Below are 25,366 nucleotides of genomic sequence, written 5' to 3'. Positions count from 1 at the left end.
GTCATCTCTCAGGCCTCCCCAGTTCTCTGCTAACCCCGACTGTCTCTGCAATGACCCCATTTGGGTAATGAACGTGTAAATAGAAGCCACTGCACTTTCACCAGCCCCAAACTCCTCTCTAACCCATCAGCAACAGGAATATGGGTAACAGGTAAGAGCCCCGAGAGCTGAGCAGCTGGATGGGAACTGGCTGCCACGCCCCCGCCCCTGCCTCCGCCAGGACTGAAGTACAGTGAATAAACGAAGAACTCCCGAGCTGGGTTTGCACCTCTGCCCCACCCCTTACTGCTCTGTGGAAGACCTCAGTGTCCTTTCTGGAAGAGGGGAATGCCTCAAAAGGTTAAGACTAAATGGAGCTGGGCGTGGTGGCTCACGCCTGTAATCCCAGCACTTTGAGAGGCTGAGGCGAGTGGATCATGAGGTCAGGAGTTCGAGACCAGCCTGGCCAACATGGTGAAACCCTGTCTCTACCAAAAATACAAAAAAATTAGCCAGGCATGGTGGTGCACGCCTGTAGTCCCAGCTACTCGGGAGGCTGAGACAGAATTGCTTGAACCTGTGAGGCAGAGGTTGCAGTGAGCTGAGATCGCGCCCCTGCACTCCAGCCTGGGCAACAAACTCTGTCTCCAAAAAAAAGGCAGGACAAAAATGCGGCTCTGACTTGGACGCAGCTAGTACACGGCAGGCACTAAAATCAATGAAGCTGGTCTGTTAGCTTTGGAATTAGAATGACCCTGAGATCAGTTTCCAGCTGATACTGCAGAGGGTCAGGTGGTAACACTCTTCAAAGCACTCCAGCAGAAGCTGGTTTCGAAAAACTAAAGTTCCCTCTTCTTCAGGGCTTTCCTGGCAGCAACTTCAGTGACCAATGCAGGCAGAAGGGAGAGGCTGATGGGGAAGCGGTAATCATTATAAAGAACCAACCTGTTCACCTGGCTCACAAAATGCTTTCCTGGCTCATAAAACACTCCCTAGTCCAGTATCCTAGGAAAGATGCATCACATATGTACACACATGTACATCTACACACAGGTATATATAACATTACGTTGATAACTACTCTGTATATTTAAACTGGCATTAAATTAGGGTAGGGACTGAGATTTACCCCTGAATTGACCCTCTTCCCTGTAGCTGGGCATTAAAAAAATCTTAGCTCAGTAGATAAAACTGGGCCCAGGCAGAAAGCCCTCTAAGCAGTTGTCAAGGCAACAAACCAAACACCCCCACCAGTGAGGGGATAGGGCCTCCCAGTGTCAGGTTATTTAAGCAAATGGAAGCTGCAAGCATTTCTCTGAAAATTCAGCCACAAGCCCTACTCATTGCTTCCAGTAGCATTAAGAAGTCTCATATTAATAAATATCAGTAGCCTAAATTTTGCCAGACAAATGCTCTATGCAGACATTCCCTCTTGCTTTGTTTTCTAAATGCAAAATGGCACTGGAACCCTGGAGTCATGGCTTGAGTAGACATATTTCCGCCTGTGAGGTGCGGCTGGGGTCCTTCGTGGAAGGAAGGTATCACCCTCCTGGAGGCAGGGGCAGAACCATCACGCAGATCAATGCTGCAGTCAATGAAACAAGCAGTCTCGGTGGAAGTTAAAGTATTTATTGATGTGTTTAAACTGTGTACATTCTCCACAGATCATATTAAGGAGTTTGTAGGTGAAGTTTAATCTGTGCATAGTGGGTAGAGACATGAATAGGGTCAAAAGGGAGGAAAAAGGAAAAAACAAAAACAGTCACAGGAAAATAAAAATACACCACAGGTTACCAGAACCTTCAGATTCAAAATAAAAAGAAAGAAAAAGCAGAAGCTGTGAGCATCAACATCAACTGTACAAGCATTACAAAGACTCATGTGAAGAAAACACAATTGTTCAAAGCTTTCCACAGTATCCATAGACCCAGTGTCAGGGACGGCCTGGACTACTTTCCTTTCACACAAACAAACCTCCCCGTGTTCTCTCCTGGGCCAGCGGCCACCTCCTTGGTGTGGTCTTCTGAGTGAACGTCACAAGGCCGGTGACAGGAGGGGGTGGAGGTGAGGGGACAAAGTAGAGGCCGAGGGTCAGTGCCTTTGGAGATAGTCCAGAGGAGCCGCCTGCACATCTGGACATAGTTGGAAGGGGAAGTGAACGGTAAAAAGCTACGGTAGGTAAACAACAGACAGTGAAGAATGTCAAATATAAGCTACAGGCTAATCTCTGTGGAAGCACTGGATTCCGAAGGAAAGCAGCAGCGGACACCCTCATCTGTATACACTAAGCTCTCTAGAAGACGCTGGAATAAAATGCCTTTAACGTCCTTGGTGACGGGACTTTTATGGAGACACAAAGGTATCCAGCCGTGGAAACACTGGACTTCAAGAAACTGGTCCTTTCCCATCATTTTGCGAGGGTCTCCTCACATGCTTCAGTGGCCATTACAGTTCCCTATTCCACCTCATTTCTCAGCAACTTCCTGAAAGCTCATTTAAAAAGGGAATACTGCCTTTTTTTTCTTTAAATAAAAGCCAGGACAGTGAACGAGCCTGAAGAGTTGACTCATACAACATAGCCGGAACGACAGCCTGCATATAAGTCTATTATTGAAAATCGACATTTCCCATTTATTATATATTGAGAGCACGTGTCAGACAATACAATGAAAGTGGGGTTTCTGATTAATTTAAAAAAGAAAACTACATCAAATATCTGCAATAGATCTTTTTTCATTTAAGTTTATATATCATATATTGTTATATTACCATTTTTCACCCATTTAAAAGAATGGAAATTGCAGTTCTACAGTAGTACTTTATATAGTCCTACAGTCCAGGAGGTCAGGATGTCAGAAGCAGCCCTGGCAGCAGCAGCTGCTCGCCAGTGGGATCTTCCGGCCCGCCTGCACCCCTCCGCCAGGGCTGCCGCGCTCCCTGCCACCTAAATCTGCATCTGCTCCAGGTATTTGTAGGTGGGGTTCTCATAGCCATGGTTCTGCATCTTGTTCAGGTGACGCTCTTCTGGGGTGAGCATTGGATCAACCTGGAAGAACAAAACGTTGTGGTGTCTGGGAAGAGACCTGCACAGGGTGCTGGAAGACCTGAGCCATTTGCTGCACAATCCCGAGGACCAAATGCAGCCAGCAGCCTGTTCCCACCAGACAGGCCAAATGAGAACCGGTGGTGAAACACAGGAGAAATAAAGTAAGGGGATCAAAGGGGCAATGCTTTTGAAACGAGACCCCTGAAAGCTTAGCCCTCACGGAAGATGACAGTCAACTGGATTTCCTAGCACCATGGTGACAAGCAAGGGTCCGTGCCACTGCTTACTACCTGGGCCAGCCAAGGCAAGCCACTCAGCAGTAGGCTAGCAAGCAGACAGTGGGACCAGGGGGTCTCTGGTCTTCTTCAGCTCTGAAATTCTACAGCTAGGCCAGCAGGAGATAAAACCAAATAACTGGCCAGGTGCAGCAGCTCCTGCTTGTAATCCCAGCACTTTGGGAGACTGAGGCGGGTGGATCACTTGAAGTCAGGAGTTTGAGACCACCCTGGTCAATATGCGGAAATCCTATCTCTAATAAAAATACAAAAACTAGCTGGGTGTGGTGGCGCACACCTGTAGTCTCAGCTAGGTGGGAGGCTGAGGCATAAGAATCACCTGAACCCGGGAGACAGAGGTTGCAGTGCACTGAGATCGCACCACTGCACTCCAGCCTGGGCAACAGAGTGAGACTCTGTCTCCAAAAAACCAAAAAACAAACAAAAAAACCCACAAATAACTAAGACCAGCATCTGCACTAATTTCCCAGGGCTCATTAAGGTCCTTACTGTATTTATACTTGGGGATCAAGGGCCTCTGGACATTCCCACTGTTCACTAAGGAATGAGTGGCAAGAGAAGATCAGGAACCAGCAGAAGACACCACAGAAACAGTCTGCTTTGGCACTTTCTAAATCTCCTGTTGCTCCTTGCCCCCATTAAAAAAAAAAGCGTACCTGGAAAAAGGAACACTAAGGAAATAATCTGAGAAAAGAGTTTTCACCCTCTGTAGCATAAAATGTTCACATGACTTTCTGACATTCATAGCCAAGGCCCAAACTAATGTTGACAGTTGGCAACAGCCCCTTGTGGCAGGGGCTGATTTCCAAAAACATGACCTAGGAATCCAGTGAGTAATTGAACTGATGACAGCAGCATGTCTAGTACTCGAGGAGTGAAGATGCCTATTAATTCCACAGGTTCCCACCCCCAACCCAGCCCACAGTGCACAGCAGGTCCTCAGCAGCCCAGCTCCTCACCTCCACGATCCCGTGGCTGATGGTGCCATACTGCCTCTTCCTCAGCATCACCAGGCTGATGACGATGACCGTGGCAATGGCCACTGCAATGACCAGCAGGCCAATGAGGGCACTGCTACTCAGACTGAAGTCCTCCCGCAGCGGGCCCACGGATTCCTACGTGATAAAGCAGACGCGGAAAAAAGTCCCAATGACCATCTGGCAGCCGTGAGGCAAGTTAACTCACTGAGGGCCACGCTCCTGGAAGGTCGAGCCCCTAAAACCCAAAGTAGCACCAAGATCCTGCTTTGCAGGGAACCACCCATACGTGGAGACCGCCCACTCTTCCCAATCTCCATGGAGATTTTAATTTTAGCTTTCTTATCCAAAAGCTATGGGAAGCTTGGGATGAGGGACCCTTATTATTAACTCAGGCATCTCTCCCGCTTTCTACTTGAACTGAGAAGCAGAGGAGAAACACCTAAGATTGACAGGAAATCTTAGGTTCTGGAGCTAAACACGTACCCGCTCTTCCTCAAGGCCTCCAACTCTCTCGGCATTGAAAATCATTTCCTTAACGTCCAGAGTCTCGTCAATGACCTGAAACAGTCATGAGAATGTCGGCAGCGAGCAACTGGGTGAACGGGGAGTTTGGTATTTACTGCCTCCTTCCTCTGCTACTTGCTGCTTGATGGAAGGAAGCAGGTACCTGTGGGACCCCCATTAACTAACCAGTTCTGTCACAGCCTTCCAAATCCACTCCCCAAACCCCTAATGAAGGGGCAGGTAAGGAGGGAAGACTATATTATGGCAGCTGGTCCCATATGCATTTTCCTTTGTGGAGACGTATGTCAGAATAGATTGCCAAAAAGCCACATTTACGCCAGGCGTGGTGGCTCACACCTGTAATCCCAGCACTTTGGGAGGCCAAGGTGGGCGGATCACAAGGTCAGGAGATCAAGACTATCCTGGCTAACACGGTGAAACCCCATCTCTACTAAAAATACAAAAAATTAGCCAGGCGTGGTGGTGGATGCCTGTAGTTCCAGCTACTTGGGAGGCGGAGGCAGGAGAATGGCGTGAACCTGGGAGGCGGAGCTTGCAGTGAGCAGAGATCGTGCCATTGCACTCCAGCCTCAGTGACAAAGCAAGACTCCGTTTCAAAAAAAAAAAAAAAAAGCCACATTTAAATATCAAACTCAGTTGAGGATAATCCAGAACTATAAATGACATAAAATACTAGGTGAATAAAAGGGGGTATAAACCTAAGGCAATATAAGAACAAAACCCAACTCTAATCCAAGTTATTAACTCTCTACTCACTTGAAAATGGCCTCTACCAGGTTATTCATATCTTTAGTTGTAAATATATTTTCCTACTCTATAGCAAGAGATGAGCTACTGCTGAAAAGGACTTTTTAATCCTTTTCATACCCAGATGCTAAACACCACAGCCAGTCTGTGGGAGCCGTTGGAGCCCTCCAACCTTCAACTGTGTAGAAAACGAACACAGAGAAGTGCACCTGGAAGCATCTGACATCAGGTCACTCACTCTAATGAGTCTCAAAAGTAAAGCGTGTTGGGCAGAAGAAAGAACAGGCTCACCATGTTTTCATCCACTTTATTCTTACTGTTAATCACTTTCTCTTCGGCACCGATCAGTCCCCCATCCTGCTCTCCCACTCCAGATCCTGTGTGGAGAGAGATCACGGCTGAGGTCCCAAGGATGGCCCATCTCACACCCATTGCACAGAAGTAGCAAACTCCCTCCTGAGGGCCAGTGAGCCCCTCACCACGCACCTCCCCCCGCGACTCATCTGCCACCATGTTCACAAGTCTGAGGGTGCCCTGTGCTCTCTAAAGATGAATGAGACAGGCATTTGCAGAGACCGATGGGTATAATGGAGGAGGAGGGAGTGCTCACTTGTCTCCAACTTGGGAGAATGAAATGCAAGCCTTCAGAGACAATGTTTACTGTAAGACACATAGAAGCGGTAGCCCAGGGGCATCCCAGCATGGGAAATACACAACACCATTACAGGAGAAATTACTGAGCACCTACTACCCACACCCGGCTGCCACAGCATCCATCCTCACAATAACCTGCACGTTCGCCTTGGACAGAGTAGGTGAGCCCACAGGGAATTCATTCTGCCTCAAATACCCCAACCTAAACTCTTATTTTCCCTTCAAGTTTCAGTTGGTCCTGGGGAGGTTCCCAGGTGATAGCATTTGCAATCACAGTTTGTCATTACGGATTTCTTCCTGCATCTCCCACCAGCTGAATCCCTCTCAGTGCCGAGATCCCAGATGCTCATATCCTAAGTGGCTATGAGAAGATACACAGGAAGCATGCATTCCACCTATAGGAAGAATTCTAATACCAGCATGGAAGGCACCTTTCTCTAAACGAAGCAGCAAGAATTGTAACTCTCCTCTTGCCAAGGTCAGACACTGCCTGAGCAACATCACTCGTGTGTGGCGCTCCGAAGGACAGTATCCAAATACGCAGCGCGACGACACAGCACAGGCCCAAGGAGGGAACGTGAGAGGCAGTCCTCTATTTTTAGTTCCAAAGCATGTGATTTCTAGCTATCCTAAGAATTCCTTATTAATAATAACGTACAGTTCAACATAAATGTCTGTGATGCCTTTTATAACTAGATCAACCTGACAGCATACTTGGCATTCTAAGGTAACTACCTGCAAGTGAGATTTCAACATGAGGACATGCAAAGCACTGCTGTCCCTGGGCTTGTCAAAGGCAGGTAATGGCACAAGGCACAGCCACAGCAGAGCTCCTGCCTCACAACTAGACTTGTTCTTAACACACAGCAATTTGTAACAGCTTCCACAGCTGCTGAACATGCAGGCTAGCTAATGCAATGCAGCCAAAAATGATGCAATTTTTCTAAAGCTTCAACTTTAAAGACTTGCACGATTTGATTCTAGTTAAATCAGAGCTAGCTTTTGTCTCAAAATGCCCATGAAATGGCAATACTGCACTCCAACTATTTGAGAAAGAGGGATCTGGAAGGGTATTGCCTCAGCAAGGATGCTTATGACCAAGCCCAATCAACTGTAATTCTGAGCTCCTTCCACATGTCTCTCTCTCAGAATTTTAAAGGTCACACAGGCAGGATTTATTCAAAAAGCAATGTGGCACTGAGCCAACTAAAGGCCTACTGTCACCAGACACAGTGGCTCATGCCTATAATCCCAGCATTTGGGGAGGCCAAGGCGGGAGGATCGCTTGAGTCCAGGAGTTCGAGACCAGCCTGGGCAACATAGGAAAACCCCATCTCTAACTTAAAAAAAAAAAAAAAAAAAAAAAATTCAGCCGAGGGTGGTGGCATGCACCTGTGGTCCCACCTACTTGGGAGGCTGAGGTAGGAGGACTGCTTGAGCCCCAGAGGAGGAGGTTGCAGTGCGCCAAGACCGCACCACTGCACTCCAGCCTGGGTGACAGCAAGACCCCATCTCAAAAAAAAAAAAAAAAAAAAGACCTACCGCCAGTCCAGACTGTTATAATAGATTTTTGGTGGTATAGCCACCATGTTTCTTAACATAAACCCATTACTTCAAGACACTAAAGTTAATGTTTAAATTGTCCCAACTCGTAACAGTTAAGTACAACGGCAAAAGCCAGTTAAACTTCTAGAAAACTCATCTTTCTCTATAAACGCCTCAGTTGTGCTGTTGAAAGGAATGTCGGCACAGTCATCCCCAAGAATAGGCATATCCAAGTAGAATAAAATAAAGCATCTACACGAAGTCATTTTCAGAAGATTCAAATCACACTTTTGTGTTCTGAGAACAACCTGTGGTGTAAACCAGAACACCAACTTCTTAGCCACGCAACACCATTTGGCCCATCCATAGGAAGTCTGCCAAAGCCAAGGGCGGGCTCATACAACACATTATGAACAGGAAATGCTGAAATGATTCACAATGACTGGGCCGCCCACCCACCTGGGGGATCCCATGACACCGACAACTTAGGTAATAAAATCACATGGGCTTGGGGGACAGAGAACTGGGTTCAAATCCTGGTTCCTCCACTTCTTAAAGCAAGTCATGTCATCTCAGAAACTTCTTCAATTGTCTAATCTAGAAAATAGAGCTAAAAACACTACTCATCCTACAGGGATGTTCAGTGGACTAAGATCAAGTACACAAAGCATTCCACATAGTGCTTTATGGAATGTTAACTGTTTTTGAAAACTGGACTCAGTACAGTGAGCTGGGTTGTCTCCAGCTGTTTGATCCATTGGCTTCCGACGTTCTGAGGAATACTACAACTCAGGGGACATGAGACAACTGGCACAGACAAAGGGCGAGGAGAGCCAAAAAGAAAAGATGTAAATGGGAATTGCAGAGGAAAAGAGAAAGACTCTCCACCTGACTGTAAATAAGGCATATTCACACGGATACAGCAGTTCACAACCAACCTAAGTTGGATATACTTCTAAAAATCTACCCAGATTAAAAGGGTCATGAAATCTATTTTGGTTGCTGTGCATTCTCTGACATCCCAGAGGGAAAGCTTAGCATGATCACGTGGTAACCAACGCCATGGAAACTGGCCTTAGAGTGCTGGAGTCAGGTCAGCTTGTTGGCAACATGGAGGTGGGGCTGTTCTGACTCCACTCACAGCCGTGTAGGAAGAAATGAGGTGGGGAAAGCCAGGTGATGGCATGAAACAGAACATGAAGCTTTGGACACACTGGGGAGTGGAGAGGAATGAAGGTCTTAAAGGGAACATCTTGGACAAACCAACCTTTTTTCATTGGGTGGTACAACTCCGGCTGAGTGTCTAGCAGAAAGGAAAACAATAAAAAACAAAATAAAATAGCACAAAAGGAGATTAAGAAAGAAAATGGCTTCTTTTAAAATTTCTATCTTAGAATTTCTCTATAATGTGAACAAAAAATATTCCTCCTTAAAAACACCATGCCTGAAATATCCCATAAACAAATCAGCAGCATGAGCCACAGCAAATCACTGGAGGGTATCCTTGATAAGAGAGAAAAAAGTAGGTCTGTCTTGGGGCTTTTTAGGGAAACTGGGAGATGCCTGCAGTATTTAGCTTAGCCCACATAATTATTTTTCTTAGAAAAAAGCAAAAATTGAAGTTAGTGTTGGTTGTGGTTTGCTGACAGGGAGATAAGGTCCTAGTTCAGGTATATCCAAGCTGCCCCGACCCCCAACAAGCACGTAAGAAGTTGTCTAAGCATGGCCACCCAACAAACCCACGGAGATTTGGGAATAGCATGGTGCCTCTTCATCTACCACCCAACAAACCCACCGAGATTTGGGAATGGCACGGTGCCTCTTCATCTATCTGCCACTTCCTCAGATCCTGTTTTATTTCTGGAGAGTCAACTGCTCTGGGATCACTAGTTTAGAAGGCATTTCCGTTAAGGTCTAAAGGCTAAGCTGGATGTACCTCCATCCTCCCACCCCTAATTTGATGCCTTCCTGAGGCCTCTGTTCCAGTGCTATATCCAGTCAGGTCTGTGACTGCAGGACCAGACCGGCTTGGGTTTGACTCCTGACTCTCCACTTACAAGCTACATGACCTTGGGCAAGTTACTTAACCTCTTTACACCTCAGAATCCCCACGTGGGGACACTCGACTACCCACCTGCGAGGGTTACTGTGAGGATGGAGAGCATCCGCTGAGATGCTTAGCTACAGCTGGCATACAACAAGGACTATGGCATAGCTGTGGGCCATTCTTATCATTACCCTATCAGCAGCAACAGCAACAAACAGAACTGATGAGGGGGACTGCTCTCAGGGCACTGGTCTCAGCAACTTGCTTATTTCTGGAGCAGGCTCACAGCTTTTAGAGACCCTCTTAGACACTGAGAACCAGCAGGGGAATAGAGGAAAGAAACGTCTGCCTAGGAGCCAGAGGAACAGCTTCTTACCCCCAGCTCATGTCAGAGATATGACCCTGCGCCAGCCCTGTCACCTCCTCAGCCTCTCCAGCACCTACCTCCCAAGACGGCTGGGCAAAGGTAACGCCATAACAGGAAGGCGCTGTTCCAACTGCCAAGTGCCTCCCACATGTAAGGAAGTGCACAAGTTTGAAGAAGTGGTGGTTTGAAGCCATCCATCTTGAAATGGGAGAATTAGTCTTAACTTCACGGTGACATTGACACCAATAATTTGAAAGCATCTAGCAGGGTCCTTGCACACAGTAGGCGCTCAATGAATCTGGTCTCCCCTCCCCTGACTCTCACAGGAACACCATCTCTCAACTCAATTTGGTTTTTGAAAAATTGACTTCAATTCTCTCATTTTGTCCTCCCCCTGCTGCCCAGAAGTGGCACCGTCGCCCATACACACCTTCGTTCTCAGGTAAGGCTGGGAAGGGGTGGAAGGGGTGGAACGGCGGGATCTCCTCACTCTCCTCAGAGCTCACCCGGACGTCCACAGGGGTCTCTGAGATGGAGGCAGTGAACTGGTCCATATCTGCACGCTGCTCCTGAAGGAGCTCATCTGATGAAGACAGGGCAGGGGACAGAGAGCAGGCTTCAGAAGGGCCTGGTGTCCAGGCACAGGATGCTCTAGAGCTCCAAGACCCCACTGTGGCTCCCAGCTCCTGCCTGCAACACCTGCCCTGATTCTGTGGCACCACAAAGCCCCAGCACCAGGGACCCCAGGGTGCCATCCCAGGCACCCCTGCCTCCACCTCCACACTCCAGTTAAGTGGTATTCACAACTCTACAGATTTTGGGGGTTTTAAAAATTATACATATTTAAGGTCTACAATATAATGATTTGATATACATATACACCGTGAAATAATTTCCACAGTCAAGCAAACACACACATCACCTTCCAGAATTACTTTTTTTAAAAAATAAGAATATCCCAAATCTACTCTCGGCAAATTTTTAGTATATAGTACAATATTACTAACTAAAGTCCTCACGCTGTCCATCCCATCTCTAGACGTATCCACCCCACGTAACTACAACTACCACTTCATACCCTCTGACCTACTTCTCCCCGACACCAGTTTTAAATACGGACCATATACCGTGACTCCTAGGCCCGAACCCTGGACCTACTGCCTGACCTCTGCCTCACCTAAATCCTAGATCTCCACATAACATCCAACAGAAATTTCTATCTTAACATGTATCAAGAGAGCTCCGGATTCCCTTCTCCACCTCAGTCGGCCATGGCACCACCATCCCCGAGCTGCTCACAGTGGAACCCTAAGTGCAGTTCTTGATGCCGCTCCCCCAACCCCACACTCTCCCACCAGAACACATCCTAGAGACCATCCCCAGCTGCCCCTGGGGCGCTCCTTCTCCTGCCCCATCACCCCTTCAGTGCATACTCCCAACAGCTCTCTCCTGCATTTCTATAATCGCTTCCTGGCTGGTTTCTAATTTTAATCGACTCTACACGAAGCAGCCAAGTGAGCTTTTAAAAATGCATAATCCAGATCTAGTCTTTCCCCAGCTGAAAATCCTCTAACGGCTTCCCATTATCCTAGAATAAAATCCAAACTCCTTGATTTTGCTGAAATTTCTTCCTGATCTGGTCCCTGCATACTCTGGCCGCATCCCCTTTGCTATGTTGTAGCCACACTGATCTACTCAAATGTGATGCCTGACTTCTACCTGGGGCCTTTGCAGCTGCCGCTCCCTCTGCTACCAATGTGCTCTCCGGCTGTGATCTTACCATTCGGATCTCAGGCCACCGTCCCCAGAGCCAGCCGCCCCGACCAGCTGCTCTCTACCACTCCGCCCGAGTTTTAACTCTGCATAGCACTTATCATCATCTGACACTTATTTTCTTGTTTTACTATCTGTTTTTCTCCTATCATCACATGAACTCCAGCAGGTACTATCTGTTTGTGGACCATTTTACTCTGTGACACGCAGCAGACATAATAAAACTTGTTGAATAAATGAAGAAGATAAAGACTGGGAGAGGAGGAGGTGAGAAGTTATATAAAATCGGTGCTTGAAATAATCAGAATTAAGGAGGAAAACGGTAACAGGAAATCTCGTAGTCTCTTGCAATTTCACACCCCAGATATTCTTCCACTAACAGAGTGAAGGTCAGTGAAAGCCAAGGCTCCATGGCTCACAGCCAGCGCATCTGTCCTTGGTTCCTCCTTCACCTTGCCATGTAAGCTCCAGTGGATTCCAGGCTTCTGAAGCCAGGGTGTGCTAATGCCCCACTTTGTGGGCCTTGCTTGCTCATCTCTCTCTACTCTTGCCCAGCTTTCACTCCTGTGCCTCTGCAAGAAGTCCCACATGACCTTGACACAAACAGCTGGTACCCACCAATTTCCTCTTGAATTTCTTGGGCTACATAAGGTACTTTGTAGAGCAGAGACAGGCTTTGGTTCCTTCTTTCTTCAATCACGTGGAGATGTGTCATCACCTGGAAGCAGAGTTATGGTGGAGAGGTGTTGTGACTGAAAACAACTAGGCCAGGAGGGAACGTGCAGCTGGAACATCGACACACCTTCTGGAAAAACCACTTTACAAAGTATATTCTCTACAGAGTCTAGCAAAGCAACTGGTCAGGGGAAATGTATTAATCCTCATGCCATATTTACTCACTGCTAAAGGATAAGAATGTGTTCAGCCTGGGCGTGGTGGCTCACACCTGTAATTCCAGCACTTTGGGAGGGTGAGACAGCAGGATCACTTGAGCCAAGGAGTTTGAGACCAGCCTGGCCAACATGATGAAACCCTGTCTCTACCAAAAATACAAAAATTAGCCAGGCATAGTACTGTGTGCCTGCAGTCACGGCTACCTGGGAGGCTAAGGCTGGAGGATCACTGGAGCCCAGGAGGTTTAGGCTACAGTGAGCTATGACTGTGCTACTGCACTCCAACCTAGGCAACAGAACAAGATCCTGTCTCAAAAAAAAAAAAAAAAAAAAAAAGGACTGTACAATTCCCCCAGCTGACGTGAGAATTTATCCGGAGAGTGCTCCAAGTTAAGAGACAATTTATTAAAAAATGGCCACTAGCTACTGGATTTTCATACGAGGCACTTAATACTAATTATACTGAGTTAAAAAAAAAAAAAAGAACCCTAATTTGTAAAATGCTGAATGTTCAGTAAGGTTTTGCTGAGTGAAAGAAGAGTCAGTTGATTTCTACCACTGGTCAGATTAGATGTGATTTTAAAAAGACTGAAATTACTGGCTGAAAAGTAGACTTGGCGACAGAGGGAACCATTATGGATTTTGCTTAGTGAAGCAACTGCTTAAATGATTATTGTGGTAAATAAAGAATTAGTTTATTCCTATTTAACTAAATTGCTATTTTTTGAGAAACTCATGCTGACGTATAAATAAACCTGATTTTAAGGGGGTGATAAAGGAAGACTCATCTACCATAGCTCACTGCCTTTTCTGAATGCAAAAGTTCTAAGGTTATTCATTAAAAAAAAAAAAAAAGCCATTAGAAGTGGTCACTATTTTTACAGCTTTTCAGGATAGAAGTGAAAGGTGACTTGGGCTAGCATCCACCCCAATGACATGGCGAGGTGTGTTGCTGTAGCTCCCACAGGCTTTTCAAGCAAAGTCATCCCTCCCTGGTTAGACCTGCAATTACCAAGCTTTTCCTAAAGAGGGTGCTGAAAACCAATGGATTAATTATGTGGGCTTGAAGCCATTAACATGAAGGATCAAAATGAAAAAAAAAAGCTAAATGGAAAGATGCTTTTATTGTAGATTGACATCTCGCTGACCTTTCAAAGCAAGGATGAAAGCAATTTAATTTTATATTTGCCATTCTGTCAATCAAGGAAAGGACAAGAGTGAGTGCCTTGAAGAAAATGCAAATGAAGGCAAAATGCAACACCCACGGGTTCAGCAAGTGTTGTCCTGCTACGCCTCCCCAGAGGAACCGGGAGCCGTGTGAGAGAGGAAGGTTCACACACTCACAGAGGACAAGAACCACAGAGTGGGAGACTGCAAATTAGTGTCTCTACAGCAAACCATTGGCTACAGTATGTAAAAGCACCATCTCACTCATATCGAGACAAGCAGATATGGCACAAGTTACAACAGGCTGAATATCTGCAAATTTTTCTGGTGTTTAGATAACAGAATAGGGAACAAGGCAGAAGGTAAGCTTTGCCAGAATTACAGCTAAGAGCAGGTAGTAAGTAGCAGACAGGAGAGCTGGGTTTTCTCCCCAAAGGTGTTTAAATGGGAGCATTCCACTTCCCACATTACTTGGTGTGGAAGCTTGATCTCACTTGCAGGAATTCTCTATTAATTTAATATACTGATCAAAATCTCTCCTTCCCTTCTACTCTCACACAAAACTGGCTAGAATACAACGCAATAATTTAATTTTAAAACAGAAAGTCTGGAAAGTGATTAATTCTTTTCAAAAAATCAAGTAGACCCGAAGAGCCTAAGCCCTGTCAAGATGCATGCATTTTCCATCCAGGCCTCTTGGACTTTCTTCTCTTCTGCTACATCCAGCAGGAAGCAAAGCCCTGAGCTCCAGGCCCACACCAGATGCCTCTTAGGGTCTCCAACCCAGCCCCTTTCCACATTCTTCCCACTCTTTAGAAGCCTGAGTTCTTTTATTCCCCAAAACAACCAGCTTCTGAAGTGAACTCTGTATACCTACGAACACCTGCTCTAGGCTGGGGCTGGTGGCTCACGCCTGTAATCCTAGAACTTTGGGAGGCAGAGGTGGGATGGGAGGATTACCTGAGGCCAGGAGCCCAAGACCAGCCTGGCCAATATGGTGAAACCTCGTCTCTGCTGAAACTACAAAACTTAACCAGGCGTTGTGGTGGGCGCCTGTAATCCCAGCTACTCAGGAGGCTGAAGCAAGAGAATCATTTGAACCCGGGGGGCGGAGGTTGCAGTGAGCTGAGATGGCGCCATTGCAGCCCAACCTGAGTGACAGAGTGGGACTCCGTCTCAAACAATCAAACAAAAGACAAAAAAACACCTGCTCTTCACCTTTACAGTTATTATGTCTACACTAGCGTGTGAGCTGCTCAAGGGCACTCAGGGAGTCAACCCGGCAGCACTGAACGCCAGTGTGGAGTCTGGCACTCAGACAGACCCCGGCTCCACAAATGGAGCAGCTCAGCTCCAATACTCCAAAGGCCTTTAGGCACATTACCTTTTCATCTTCACACACACAGCAGCTGTGGGGAAGGAGGGTTTCTGGGCTGACAGGCCAGCACCGTGCAGTAAGTGAGCCCACGTACCCTGGCATTCACAATCAGCACAGCACTGTGTTACACTATGAGAGGAAATCAAGTAAGATCAGCATTGTGACTATAAGGCCCTCTAGGAAAGCTAACAGGCTGAGCTACGAGACTTCCTGGTTTGAACGGAAGCTAGCAGTCTTGTAGGCAAGCTCATTTTTATGAATACAAAAAAGTAAAACTCAATATATGAACAACACCAATATTAGAGATAGGAACCAGAAACACACCTCTATAGATGAAAGTAAAGCTGGACAAAACCTAGGAATGTAAAAGTGTCTGTCTAAACAAAAACTATACTGCACAAAACAAGAGACCAATTTTTAAGATCTGCTTGATAAATACACCTAGAAAAGGATCTTAAAAAGATGTTTTAAAAATAGTGCCCTTGCAAAAACCAGCTCACGTACCGAATGTCTTTGGAAATCAAAACTCATTTTCTAAGGACTAATAGCAAGTGCAACTAGCAGTGCTGTTCAACCATTAGTCAAGGCATTATGTTCCCCACTGGAAATGCCCTCGTGGCAACAATTTCTACATCTACTGTACCTGGGATTTCATCTGGGCCGCCTTTTCTGGGTCAACAGCCAACACATGCTGGTAATGACGGATGGTATGCAGGCGATCTTTGTTCTCAGCACGGACATAACGCCGTAAGGCCTGGAGAATGCGATGAGGCTGTAAGAGAGAACAGTTGTTTTAATATCCAGAGACTAGAGAATTGAAAATAGGCAGGAAAACAAAAGCTTAAAAAGTTCACTTAAGAATGTAAAAGCTCAGCGAGGCACAAGAATGAAAGCTATAACTTTGAAAGCTTTTTTAGCTTACCAAGTAACAAAAAAACTGTCTAGGTAAAATAGCAAAACTAAGTTCCAAAGTTATATTGGCTCCTTAACATACAGTATTTTCCAGAATCTCCAGCCCATTGTTCTCTTCTGATCTGTCCTTTTTTCCTGGCTCGGCCTCTGACACCTGAATTAGAAGCTAGGTAGTCTCCTGTGTCGCCCAAAGAGAGAAGACTTTAACTGGCTACTTAAGGATACAAATATCCTCCTAATACTTGCCATCCCCCAAAGCAAGGCAGGTTAGTGTTAAGGGACAAAATCGTTTGAGACCACTCACACAAGAGTTTCAGAAGAAATTACTTTACCCCTTTCTTCATAATCTTATTTATAATGTAACTTGTTCAAAAGTCTTCATGAAAAGCATGTTTTCATTCTTTGAAAGGAAGTTAAATAACTGGATAATTACCAATCAATTTCGCCAAGTCATACTTTTCTAGTGTAAAACACTTTCACATCACAGGTGGTACACGCAGGCATAAAGCGATGTCATGCTTAGCTTATATACACAGATATTAGAATGTAATACCTTTTCCTCCCTCATCGTCTTTCCTTAGCTTCAGCTTTGCCAGAACTTGTCATACAAATGTCACTTTTACTGACCTGAGTGTCATACATTGGTCCCCTACATATATCACGTCAGGGCAGGCAGTGCTAGGGGTAGGACTCACCCGTGGCGGGTCAGACTGCAAGGCAGCCAGGTAGTTCTCCAGAGCCATCCGACGGCGGTCATTCAGCATAGCTTCCACTCGGGCCAGGTGGGTCTCCACCAGCTGCTGCTTCTCACTGGCTGCTTCCTTCTCTAAAGCTTTAACCATGGCTTGGAAGTGCTAAACCAAGACAGCAGGAACCATATATGACTTGTGGCACCTGGAGGAAGCCTAAGCAAGCAACCTCAGACCCCAGTGCTTCTCCTGTCAGTGCCCATGCAAGACGGTAACAGGTTCGGAGAGTGGAGCAAGGGTAGGATGCAAAGTCTACTTCATCCTACCTTCATTCTACTTCTATCAGGAGAATTACTTCCTTCCTTAAAGACAGCAAGTTAAATCTCAGTGTCAGAGGGCCTCCTTAGTATCTGTATAACTGCAAGTGCTAGTGCCTGCAAGCCCAAGGCCTGGTTTCTCAATATGCACTATAAAAAAAGAACACTGTCCTTCCCACATTGCAGCAAGGCACCAACTTCCAAACTCTGAGACCACTGACCAATAGGAGTTATGTGGTAAGTTCTGTTGAAGTATTCCTGTCATTGGTGCAAAAGTAATTGTGGTTTTTGCCATTACTATCAATAAAGTCATGAAGGGCAAAGTTATCCGTGAGGTATCCGGCCAGGTTTACAGGTACAGTTTAAGCCTGCTGAACTGAATTTCCCTGAACAAGATGCACTGACTTCTGTAGGAATTAAAACTGTTAGATTTTCTAAGTGATCAATAAAAAAGCATTTTAAGATTATTTTTAACACTTTATTAAAGTGTTAACATTAGGAGGAAAGACATTTCAGCTAAACATAAAATGATTTAAAATTTACAAAATCAGTTTTGTAAAAACCATATCAGCCCTGGAAATTGCTGTCCCTATTCCTAGCAACACTCTTCTACTGAAGGGGAATGCAGTTTGCTGCTATGATTTTAGTTACAGTCTACAAAGTTAGAGATGAATTGTATCAGAGATCTTTATTTTCTATCCTTTGACTTTCAATTAGTCTTAAAAAAAAAAATTCAGTACTGCTGAAAAACAAGTCACAGTCTAAGACTGAAAATGGCAGAGGACTTTTGCCAGGAAAGCAGAATTAACAAAAGGCAGCTGAGCTAAGGTTACCTTCTGGCATGAATTAGGTGTGCTCTGGTGGGGGTTTGGTTTCCTTCTACCATAGGTGAGCAATACTTGAGGTGAAAAATAAAATAGGCCAGTTACAACTTCCTTGTAAGCCCTCACCTAAAAGGAGGTGGTGTCCAATTCTAATTTCATTGGGAATGGGGCTCTGACCATATTTTCCAATGGTCAGGCTGAAAGCTATGGCCCTGGAGAAGGCATCTTACCTGAATCAGAGTCTGCCTCTCTGCTTTGGGGAGGTTCTTAGCTTGAAGCTCTGCCTCTTCCCATTCCTTCTTTACCTAGAACAAAGGTCAAAAACACCATCAGCAGTGATTAATACCCTGAAACAACTCCTCCATTTTCTAAAAACACTGTCAGATGCTAAATCTCATAGGAAACTGCAAAAGGAAACCAGTCACACGATCCCTTAGGAGCTTAGCATTGTTACTGCCTCAGAAGGTTCTAGGCCTCAACTATCCCCAGATGGAGCCTCAATTCCATGACCTCTTTGTTACATAACCTTGGGTAAGTTATTTAAAAGTCTCTGTGCCTTAGTCTCCTCACCACAAAAATTGAGGTTAATACCTACTTTTCAGAGCTGATGCGGATAAAACAATGAGCATTTTGCAAACTGTAAGCCCAGCATGGGACTGTGTGGTATTGGGGTGGAGCTTAGGCCTAGCGAGGCATTCCCTTTTCAATTCTCTTTCAATCCTGAGTAAATCCAGAAGAAAAGTTGCACTTTGGTGTTCCTGCTGCTCTCTTATAACCCTTTCAAAGGAAAAGAAACACTCTGAGACTCAGAACCTTCCAGAGACAGCAGTACCTAGCCAACATGTATTAGTACATGTTTGCTTTCATCTAATATATTTGTATGGTTGGTCACTTTCTTCTCACGGCAAATGGTACTAGCTTTTTATTGATAACAGTGATATAAAGTTTCCTTCTTTAAAATAAAGAAATTTTAAAGCAAGTTAATTGCAAAAAAAAGGGGGGGCAGATAATGGTATAGGAAGTGCTCAGAGGGTAATTATATTATATATTATCTGGATGCAGGTGGTGAAGAAGTCCACCCAGAAGGCAGCTCCACTGATAACTCTCTCCTGATTCACCAGTCCTTATACATCAGCATGACAATCTAGGGAGAAGCTATTACTTTTCTTCAGCTATGAGAACCATGCTACCCAAAGCCAAGTACCATGAAGATGAAGGAACTGTCAAGGTTTACCCTGTCCATTCGGTTGCGGTGCCGAATCTCCAGCTGCTCCTTGGCCTTCTGGAAGCGAGCATGCTCATTATCATCTGCAGAGGTCTCGAAATACACATCAACATCATTGGTTGGCAGAGGAGTTGGAGGAACTGAAACAAAATTACAGAGGGACCTCTCTTTGGGATCAGGTGCACTGTGCTCTAGGAAGAAAACCCAGCTCAGGACCTGCAGGATGGACTCAACTTGTTTTGTGGCATTCTCTAAGTGCAGGGTGCTGCTATCTGCCAAGACTTCACTTGGTTAGATTACAGTGGGCAATCTTCCTTACACAATATTCATCAACCATGTCAGCCCACGCTAATACAGCAATTTATTGGCAGCTTCAGCACCAATGAGGCATCTACTCAAGACCTCAGGGCTGAAAAAGAGGTGGTTTCTTCTATACCTTCCCTTCAGTGCTCGAACCCTGGAAACCTAAACAATAGCTACCTTATTGCTCATAACTGAGCCTCTGAACAGAGACAAGGGCGGAAGTCAGACCCTGTAGAGGCACTTTTATGCAATTCCTTATTTTTAAAGAAATTACTCAGGTACCTCTGCTCTTCTGGCTATCTTTGAGTCTTAATTTAAACGGAAAAGAGGCTCAACTGAATGTTCTTTGCATATACGCTGGGTAGAGAAAGTCCCAATCACTCCAGCTATAATTTTGAGTTTTCAGCATCAGTGAAGGACTCTTAGCCCCACCATCAGTGACAGAACCAACAAGGATAAAACTGAGTTGCTCTATTTGACAAGGACACCTTTCACCGATATGAAGATAGGACTTTTTGATCCACGACACTGACCAATAGGGCTTCCCAAGCGTTCCCCAGAGCACAGGCCCATTGGAGCACCCCGACTGCTGGATGGGAATAATCTCTTACGGGGCCCAAGCAAGTGAGTCTCTGCACGATGGAATTTAGCCTGATAAGGGAAAGGACTGAGATGACAAGTTTACTCAGCCTCTCAAGACATACCTAAGGTAACACTTATTAGCCTAATTCATACAAGATTTCCCAAGCTGGTGTGGACTTGCTTGATAGATTATGACACAATTTCAGAGCTAATTGGAGAGTGAATGCCAAGGTTCAACTGATTTTTAATTCAGAAGCAAATTCACCTAATTTCTAGAATTGCATCATTTTAATACATTAAAACAACTGTATAATTGATGAATACAGCTACAAATTAGCCAGCCAGTTCAACTTTTTTCTGTCGGAAACATCTTTTATTTGCCCCTTTATTTAACAGACCTAAAAACGACAACTAAAGTCACGAAGAATATGAGCCCTACGTAAGTTTTAAAAGGGTGTCAACATCCCACTTTCAGATTAACTAAATTAGAATCTATAACTTAGTAAACACCATTCCCCAAGACACTCGCAAGTTCAGTGGAGGAGAATTTCAAGCACTGCAGTCCATCGTGAGGATCAGTGACACATGCCTGTGCTGTAAAGGCCTGAGCGCTGGAGACAGAGCCTTTGGTTCACATAGCTGGACTGGAAAACGATAACAGCAAGCACAGGCTGCTTCCACCCTCCCTGGGACCAGAGTGGAGAGGACAGCGGGCCGAAAGGCTTTTTTCTGAAGATACCCTCGGTCCCTGTGGAATCACCCACTCATAAAGCCAGCACATCCGCCAGCCTCAGCCCCTTCAAAGAAGAACAAAAACGCTCCCACTGGAAGGAAACTTGATGCTTCTCAACCTGCAAAGCCCTCCAGGCAGAGGCCCCACAAGAGCATGAACACACAGCTTCTCCGAGGCAAATCTCATCCAAGCCACAGCAAATGGGAGTTTTACAGACCTGCCACTCCATCGTGTCTCACAGCACCACCTAGCTGACCCTTCAGGGAGATATCACCACCTCCACACTCAGTGGGATTCCTCAGGCTTCAACCCAAGTTTTACAAAGTAGTAAGCATCACAATAATTTCTATTTCTAAATCTTCCCTGAAAACGCAAAGTTTATTCACCAAGGTTCCCTAAGGACTCCTTTTATTTCACCTTTCAACTGTTGCCGAATAAAAACAGCTTTCCTGGAGCTGGAAGGGAAGCACTCAAGGCATTGCCATATTACATTAAGATTTGAAAGATCTTTTGGTAGAAGGAAGAGGGAACATGAAGGCATGTGAATGAAAAACCATCAGAAGCTATAGCCAAATACTTCATGGCAAATTATCACTCCAACAAATTCCAGAGTAGGAACCAAGAAAAACTGTCTGGCCTGAGGATTTTCCTAATGTGTAGGTTAGTGCTGCAAGGTGAGGGACTGAAGGTCTTAACGAGAAAAAGGAGTAGCCATGGAGAAAAGGGAAACTCTTGGTAGAAACTCTTCCTACCAACGTCCAGCATAAACCCAACTCAACTGAACCACTGACCTTCCTGTCACATCAAAGCACACACCAAGTGAAATCCTCTCACTTCCTAAAGCTGTGTGACCCGGTTGCAAAATATTGAAGAAACACAGTGAGTCACTACCACTTGGCTGCTAGCTCTCTCTAGAGTGCATTATGCAAGACATTTCAATATTCTATACCCAAAGTACTTCGCTGTCACTCCTTTCGAGAGGAGGCACCCTGTGAGCTGGCATGCATCACAGGGGTCAGTGACAGGGCAGTTCAAAGACAGGAACGTTCAGTGCCTCTAAGCTACAGCCAGCCCAGGGGACAGCTGCCTTCCCCACCAATACTACAGTGGCCCGGGGGCCTGCAGACTCCAAAGTCAGATGAGAAAGAACAAGCCCCTGGCTGTGCTGCCCGCTATACCAAGGCAGGTACGCAACATCACCACCAAGCACCACCAGACACACGGTGAGCACAGGACACGAGAACTGAGCTTATCACTGCCAGCAGGAGAGCAAAGCCTAGATCAAGAAAGCACAAAGATGAGGGAAAGACAACCGACAGCAAACACCCGAGTGGGCAGGGACACCACACAGATGCAGCCACGAAGACGGCAGGGAGACGGACGCCGGACAGGACGGTGCTGCCGCACAGGACCAGCGCGAGGCGGGACTTACTCATCGCTTTACACACAGCCATACAATAATCCTCAGACTCAAAATTGTTCCTGTTGCCGCCGCAGCCGCCATATATAAAGCGCACGCACTTTCCCTTGGAGAGGTCGAAGTACCAACGAGGCATCACGGCCCGGCAGGGCCCCGTCATCGCCTCCTGGGAGCAGACAGCTGTGTGAAAATGGTCAGAGTGTCAGCAGGACAGAGGCAGTGACGTCAAATGCTTCAAAATGCTACAGGCCAGCAAGCCGGGGGATGGGCTGGGGGAGGCCTGAGACTGGACGGAGCCTGGAGGCCCTGGTTGGCCGAATGCTCCAGCTCAGGCCAGCCTTGGTGAGAACAAGTTGCTTCCCCACAGAGTAGAGACATTTAGGAACTGGGATAAATATTTTTTGGCACCCTCTGGAGTCTAGATGTGAGTTTAGATTGACGTAGAACAATTCCTTTGTCTCACAGCTGTGAGAGCCTCACATTTCTGATCTGCTCAGTGGAGATATCTGCCTAGTTTGTCTATTCAGGAGACAATGTGAGTGGAAAGGCTGCTTTAAGTGGTGATACCCGTAGTAAAGACAAGCACCTAGAATGGACAATTGTTTCCCACTTTTATGTTCTCTAAGGCAAATCATAAACTTCTCAACTGGTTAAGTAATTTCCCCCAACTTGGGTCCTAAATAATTCTTCACATCTTAATTGGTTTCAAATATACAATTAGCAGGAGACTGCATGTTAATGGCTCTGGAACTACTGCAACCTTTTCTTGTTTTAATTGGCAAGATGAAAAAAAAAACAAAAAAAACTGCAGACCCCAATCTGTTACCAGCAGGTCAATAAATTTCACCCTCCCAACTAAAACATCTGGACAAATAGGGCAGCCTACGGATTAGAAGACAAGCAGGAAAAGAAAAACCAAGAAAACCATTTCTATTCTAGGAGGCCGGAATTTGAGTGGTATCGAAGAGGGGAGCTCCCCTTGGGGAGGGAACATTTTAGGATGAATGTGGAAGAATCCTGCTGAAGGGCGGACTATGTGGTCTCTCTTACTCTCTAGTTCCCGTTCTCTAATTCAATTCTACATCTCTCCCTGGATGTGCCTGCCTGCCCACTTTGTTAAGACGGCACCACCACTGCACTGGAGAGCTGAACTCACCTTCAGTGCAGAGATACCACACCTTTCCTTCTGTGACTGACTTACCTGTAACAGACGCAATGCAAAAGTCTAAGTGAATAATTACCACATGGATTTCAAAGCCATGGCTCTGCATGGGGTTACCTTTGACATCATGAGTAATTTCCTTGTCTGACATGGTGCCATCGCTGCTGGGTTCAGTAGGATTCTCCTCATTGTAGTCATCTCCTTTAAAGGTGTCATAGTAGTAATCTCGGTCTTCCACCACTTCCTCCCCTTCTTCCTCATCCTCCTCATCCTCATCCACAGCTGCTTCTGTGAAGTCTTCCAGATCTGCTTCAGTAGGAAATTCACTGAAGGCCAAAATAGAAAAAAGGAAGGTTAACAGCTCCTATGTGCAAAGCACAACAATGGGTCCCTTTTCTATTCTGGAACACAAAAACAGAGGCAGGAAATAAGCGCAACGCACATTTCACTGTGCCACTAAGCCCCTGAGCCCAGCTACATCAGCAAACGGGAAGTATTTGTGAACATTTGAATCTAATCATGATAAAACAGTAAGACAAATCCAAATTCAAGGATATTATGTTAAACAAATGGCACAGACTCTTAAAAAATATCATAGTAACCTGCAGAACATAACAGCCCAGAATGACGTAAACACAAAAATCACAGGTACTCCTGTGACTGGCGATGGCTAGAATGAAATGCAAGCTTAATCAACTCTTGCAGAACAAAGGAATGCCCAGTTTATCCAGAAGCGAGGGACTAGCAGCCAGCAGCCATCTTTACAGACGGGCTAACCAAAAGGCAAAACGACTTCACAGCTCAAAGTAGAAGAGTTACCTTTTATAAACATCATAGTCTTCCTCTTCATCTTCCTCTTCCTCTTCATCTTCCTCTTCCTCCTCCTCCTCCTCCTCTTTTGACACAGATCCAGTAATCTTTGTCTCAGGGCAGCATACATATTCAGTGCCATGGAACTGGTCTACCCCACATGGGAGCAGCATGCCGTAGCTATATAAGGTCATTCCCTGAGTCAGACATGCCTAAAAGAAACCCACAGACCACATCAGAACATACTCCAGAGTAGATGTGGTCAAATACACTCCGATCTCTACCCTCCAAAATAAACCCTTATCAAATCACTTAGCAATGCTTTCTCTTGTGAACACATACATTTTCTGTCAAAAAAAACTGTAACAATATTATTGTAAGATTTATAAATTCTAATTTACAATGGGGAAACATGATCTGGTCCAAAAATACTGAATTCCCAAATGTGGAAAAAAGTCAGGAAAAGAGCATTTTTTTCTAATAATGACCACAGCCAGATAAGGTGGTCAATGTTAATTGATATTCATCACTGGTGCAAGCACGACTTCAGTATTTGACCAAAGGAAGATGACTGACCAAAGAGCAGAGCCAACCTAATTACAGAAGTAAGAAACGGTATTGCTGGCCACCAGGAAAGTGAGATGGCATAGGCAATCCTGCCTGTGCGTATGTCCAGACCCGTATCTTCTGTAACTGGCGATTTCCATGCAGGCCTTGGGGTTAGGATGCTTTCTGGGAGTCTCACCAGCAGCATACAGTGTTCTCACTCAGCCACCTCCTTAACGTCCTCAACTTCAGGAGCTGGGCTGTCAACACTGAGCTCTCCTACACAAATACCTACTCTCCCAAATATTTCTAACTTATAAGACAGAAGTAACTGTAAATCTTAAGGAGATAAGGGGGAAACAAAACTAACTTAGAAGCATGGTGAGATTTGGAGAAAAGTGCTACTTCCCTCCTAAAAGATACAGCAGCAGCTGACTTTCCCCCCC

The 25,366-nt window shown here is 45.6% G+C and overlaps 1 protein-coding gene across 25 annotated transcripts in view; it reads right to left on the bottom strand.

Moving 5' to 3' along the window:
- Positions 1-1,592: 1,592 nt before the first annotated feature.
- The window catches only part of APLP2 (amyloid beta precursor like protein 2), a 67,578-nt gene continuing 43,804 nt past the window's right edge, over positions 1,593-25,366 (bottom strand). For 3 of the 25 annotated variants that reach the window (XM_055273748.2, XM_055273747.2, XM_055273744.1), the window contains exons 5-17: positions 24,384-24,586; positions 23,682-23,890; positions 22,415-22,582; positions 19,374-19,504; positions 18,370-18,444; positions 17,005-17,163; positions 16,041-16,169; positions 12,578-12,677; positions 10,617-10,769; positions 5,865-5,950; positions 4,785-4,859; positions 4,281-4,436; positions 1,593-3,025 (exon numbers count right to left, since the gene is read on the bottom strand). In XM_055273748.2, the coding sequence (XP_055129723.1) occupies positions 2,924-3,025; positions 4,281-4,436; positions 4,785-4,859; positions 5,865-5,950; positions 10,617-10,769; positions 12,578-12,677; positions 16,041-16,169; positions 17,005-17,163; positions 18,370-18,444; positions 19,374-19,504; positions 22,415-22,582; positions 23,682-23,890; positions 24,384-24,586 (1,746 nt within the window). In that variant the 3' untranslated portion in view covers positions 1,593-2,923. Of the gene's footprint in view, positions 3,026-4,280; positions 4,437-4,784; positions 4,860-5,864; positions 5,951-9,039; positions 9,076-10,616; positions 10,770-12,577; positions 12,678-16,040; positions 16,170-17,004; positions 17,164-18,369; positions 18,445-19,373; positions 19,505-22,414; positions 22,583-23,681; positions 23,891-24,383; positions 24,587-25,366 lie in introns of all 25 variants that reach the window. The other 22 variants (XM_055273761.2, XM_055273753.2, XM_055273759.2 and 19 more) reach the window with 20 other exon arrangements.

The sequence above is a fragment of the Symphalangus syndactylus genome, chromosome 3 (genome assembly GCF_028878055.3).
Source record: "Symphalangus syndactylus isolate Jambi chromosome 3, NHGRI_mSymSyn1-v2.1_pri, whole genome shotgun sequence".
Classification (NCBI taxonomy): Eukaryota; Metazoa; Chordata; class Mammalia; order Primates; family Hylobatidae; genus Symphalangus; species Symphalangus syndactylus.
The sequence above is the reverse complement of the archived record's forward strand: the minus strand, read 5'-3'. Positions and strand labels throughout refer to the sequence as shown.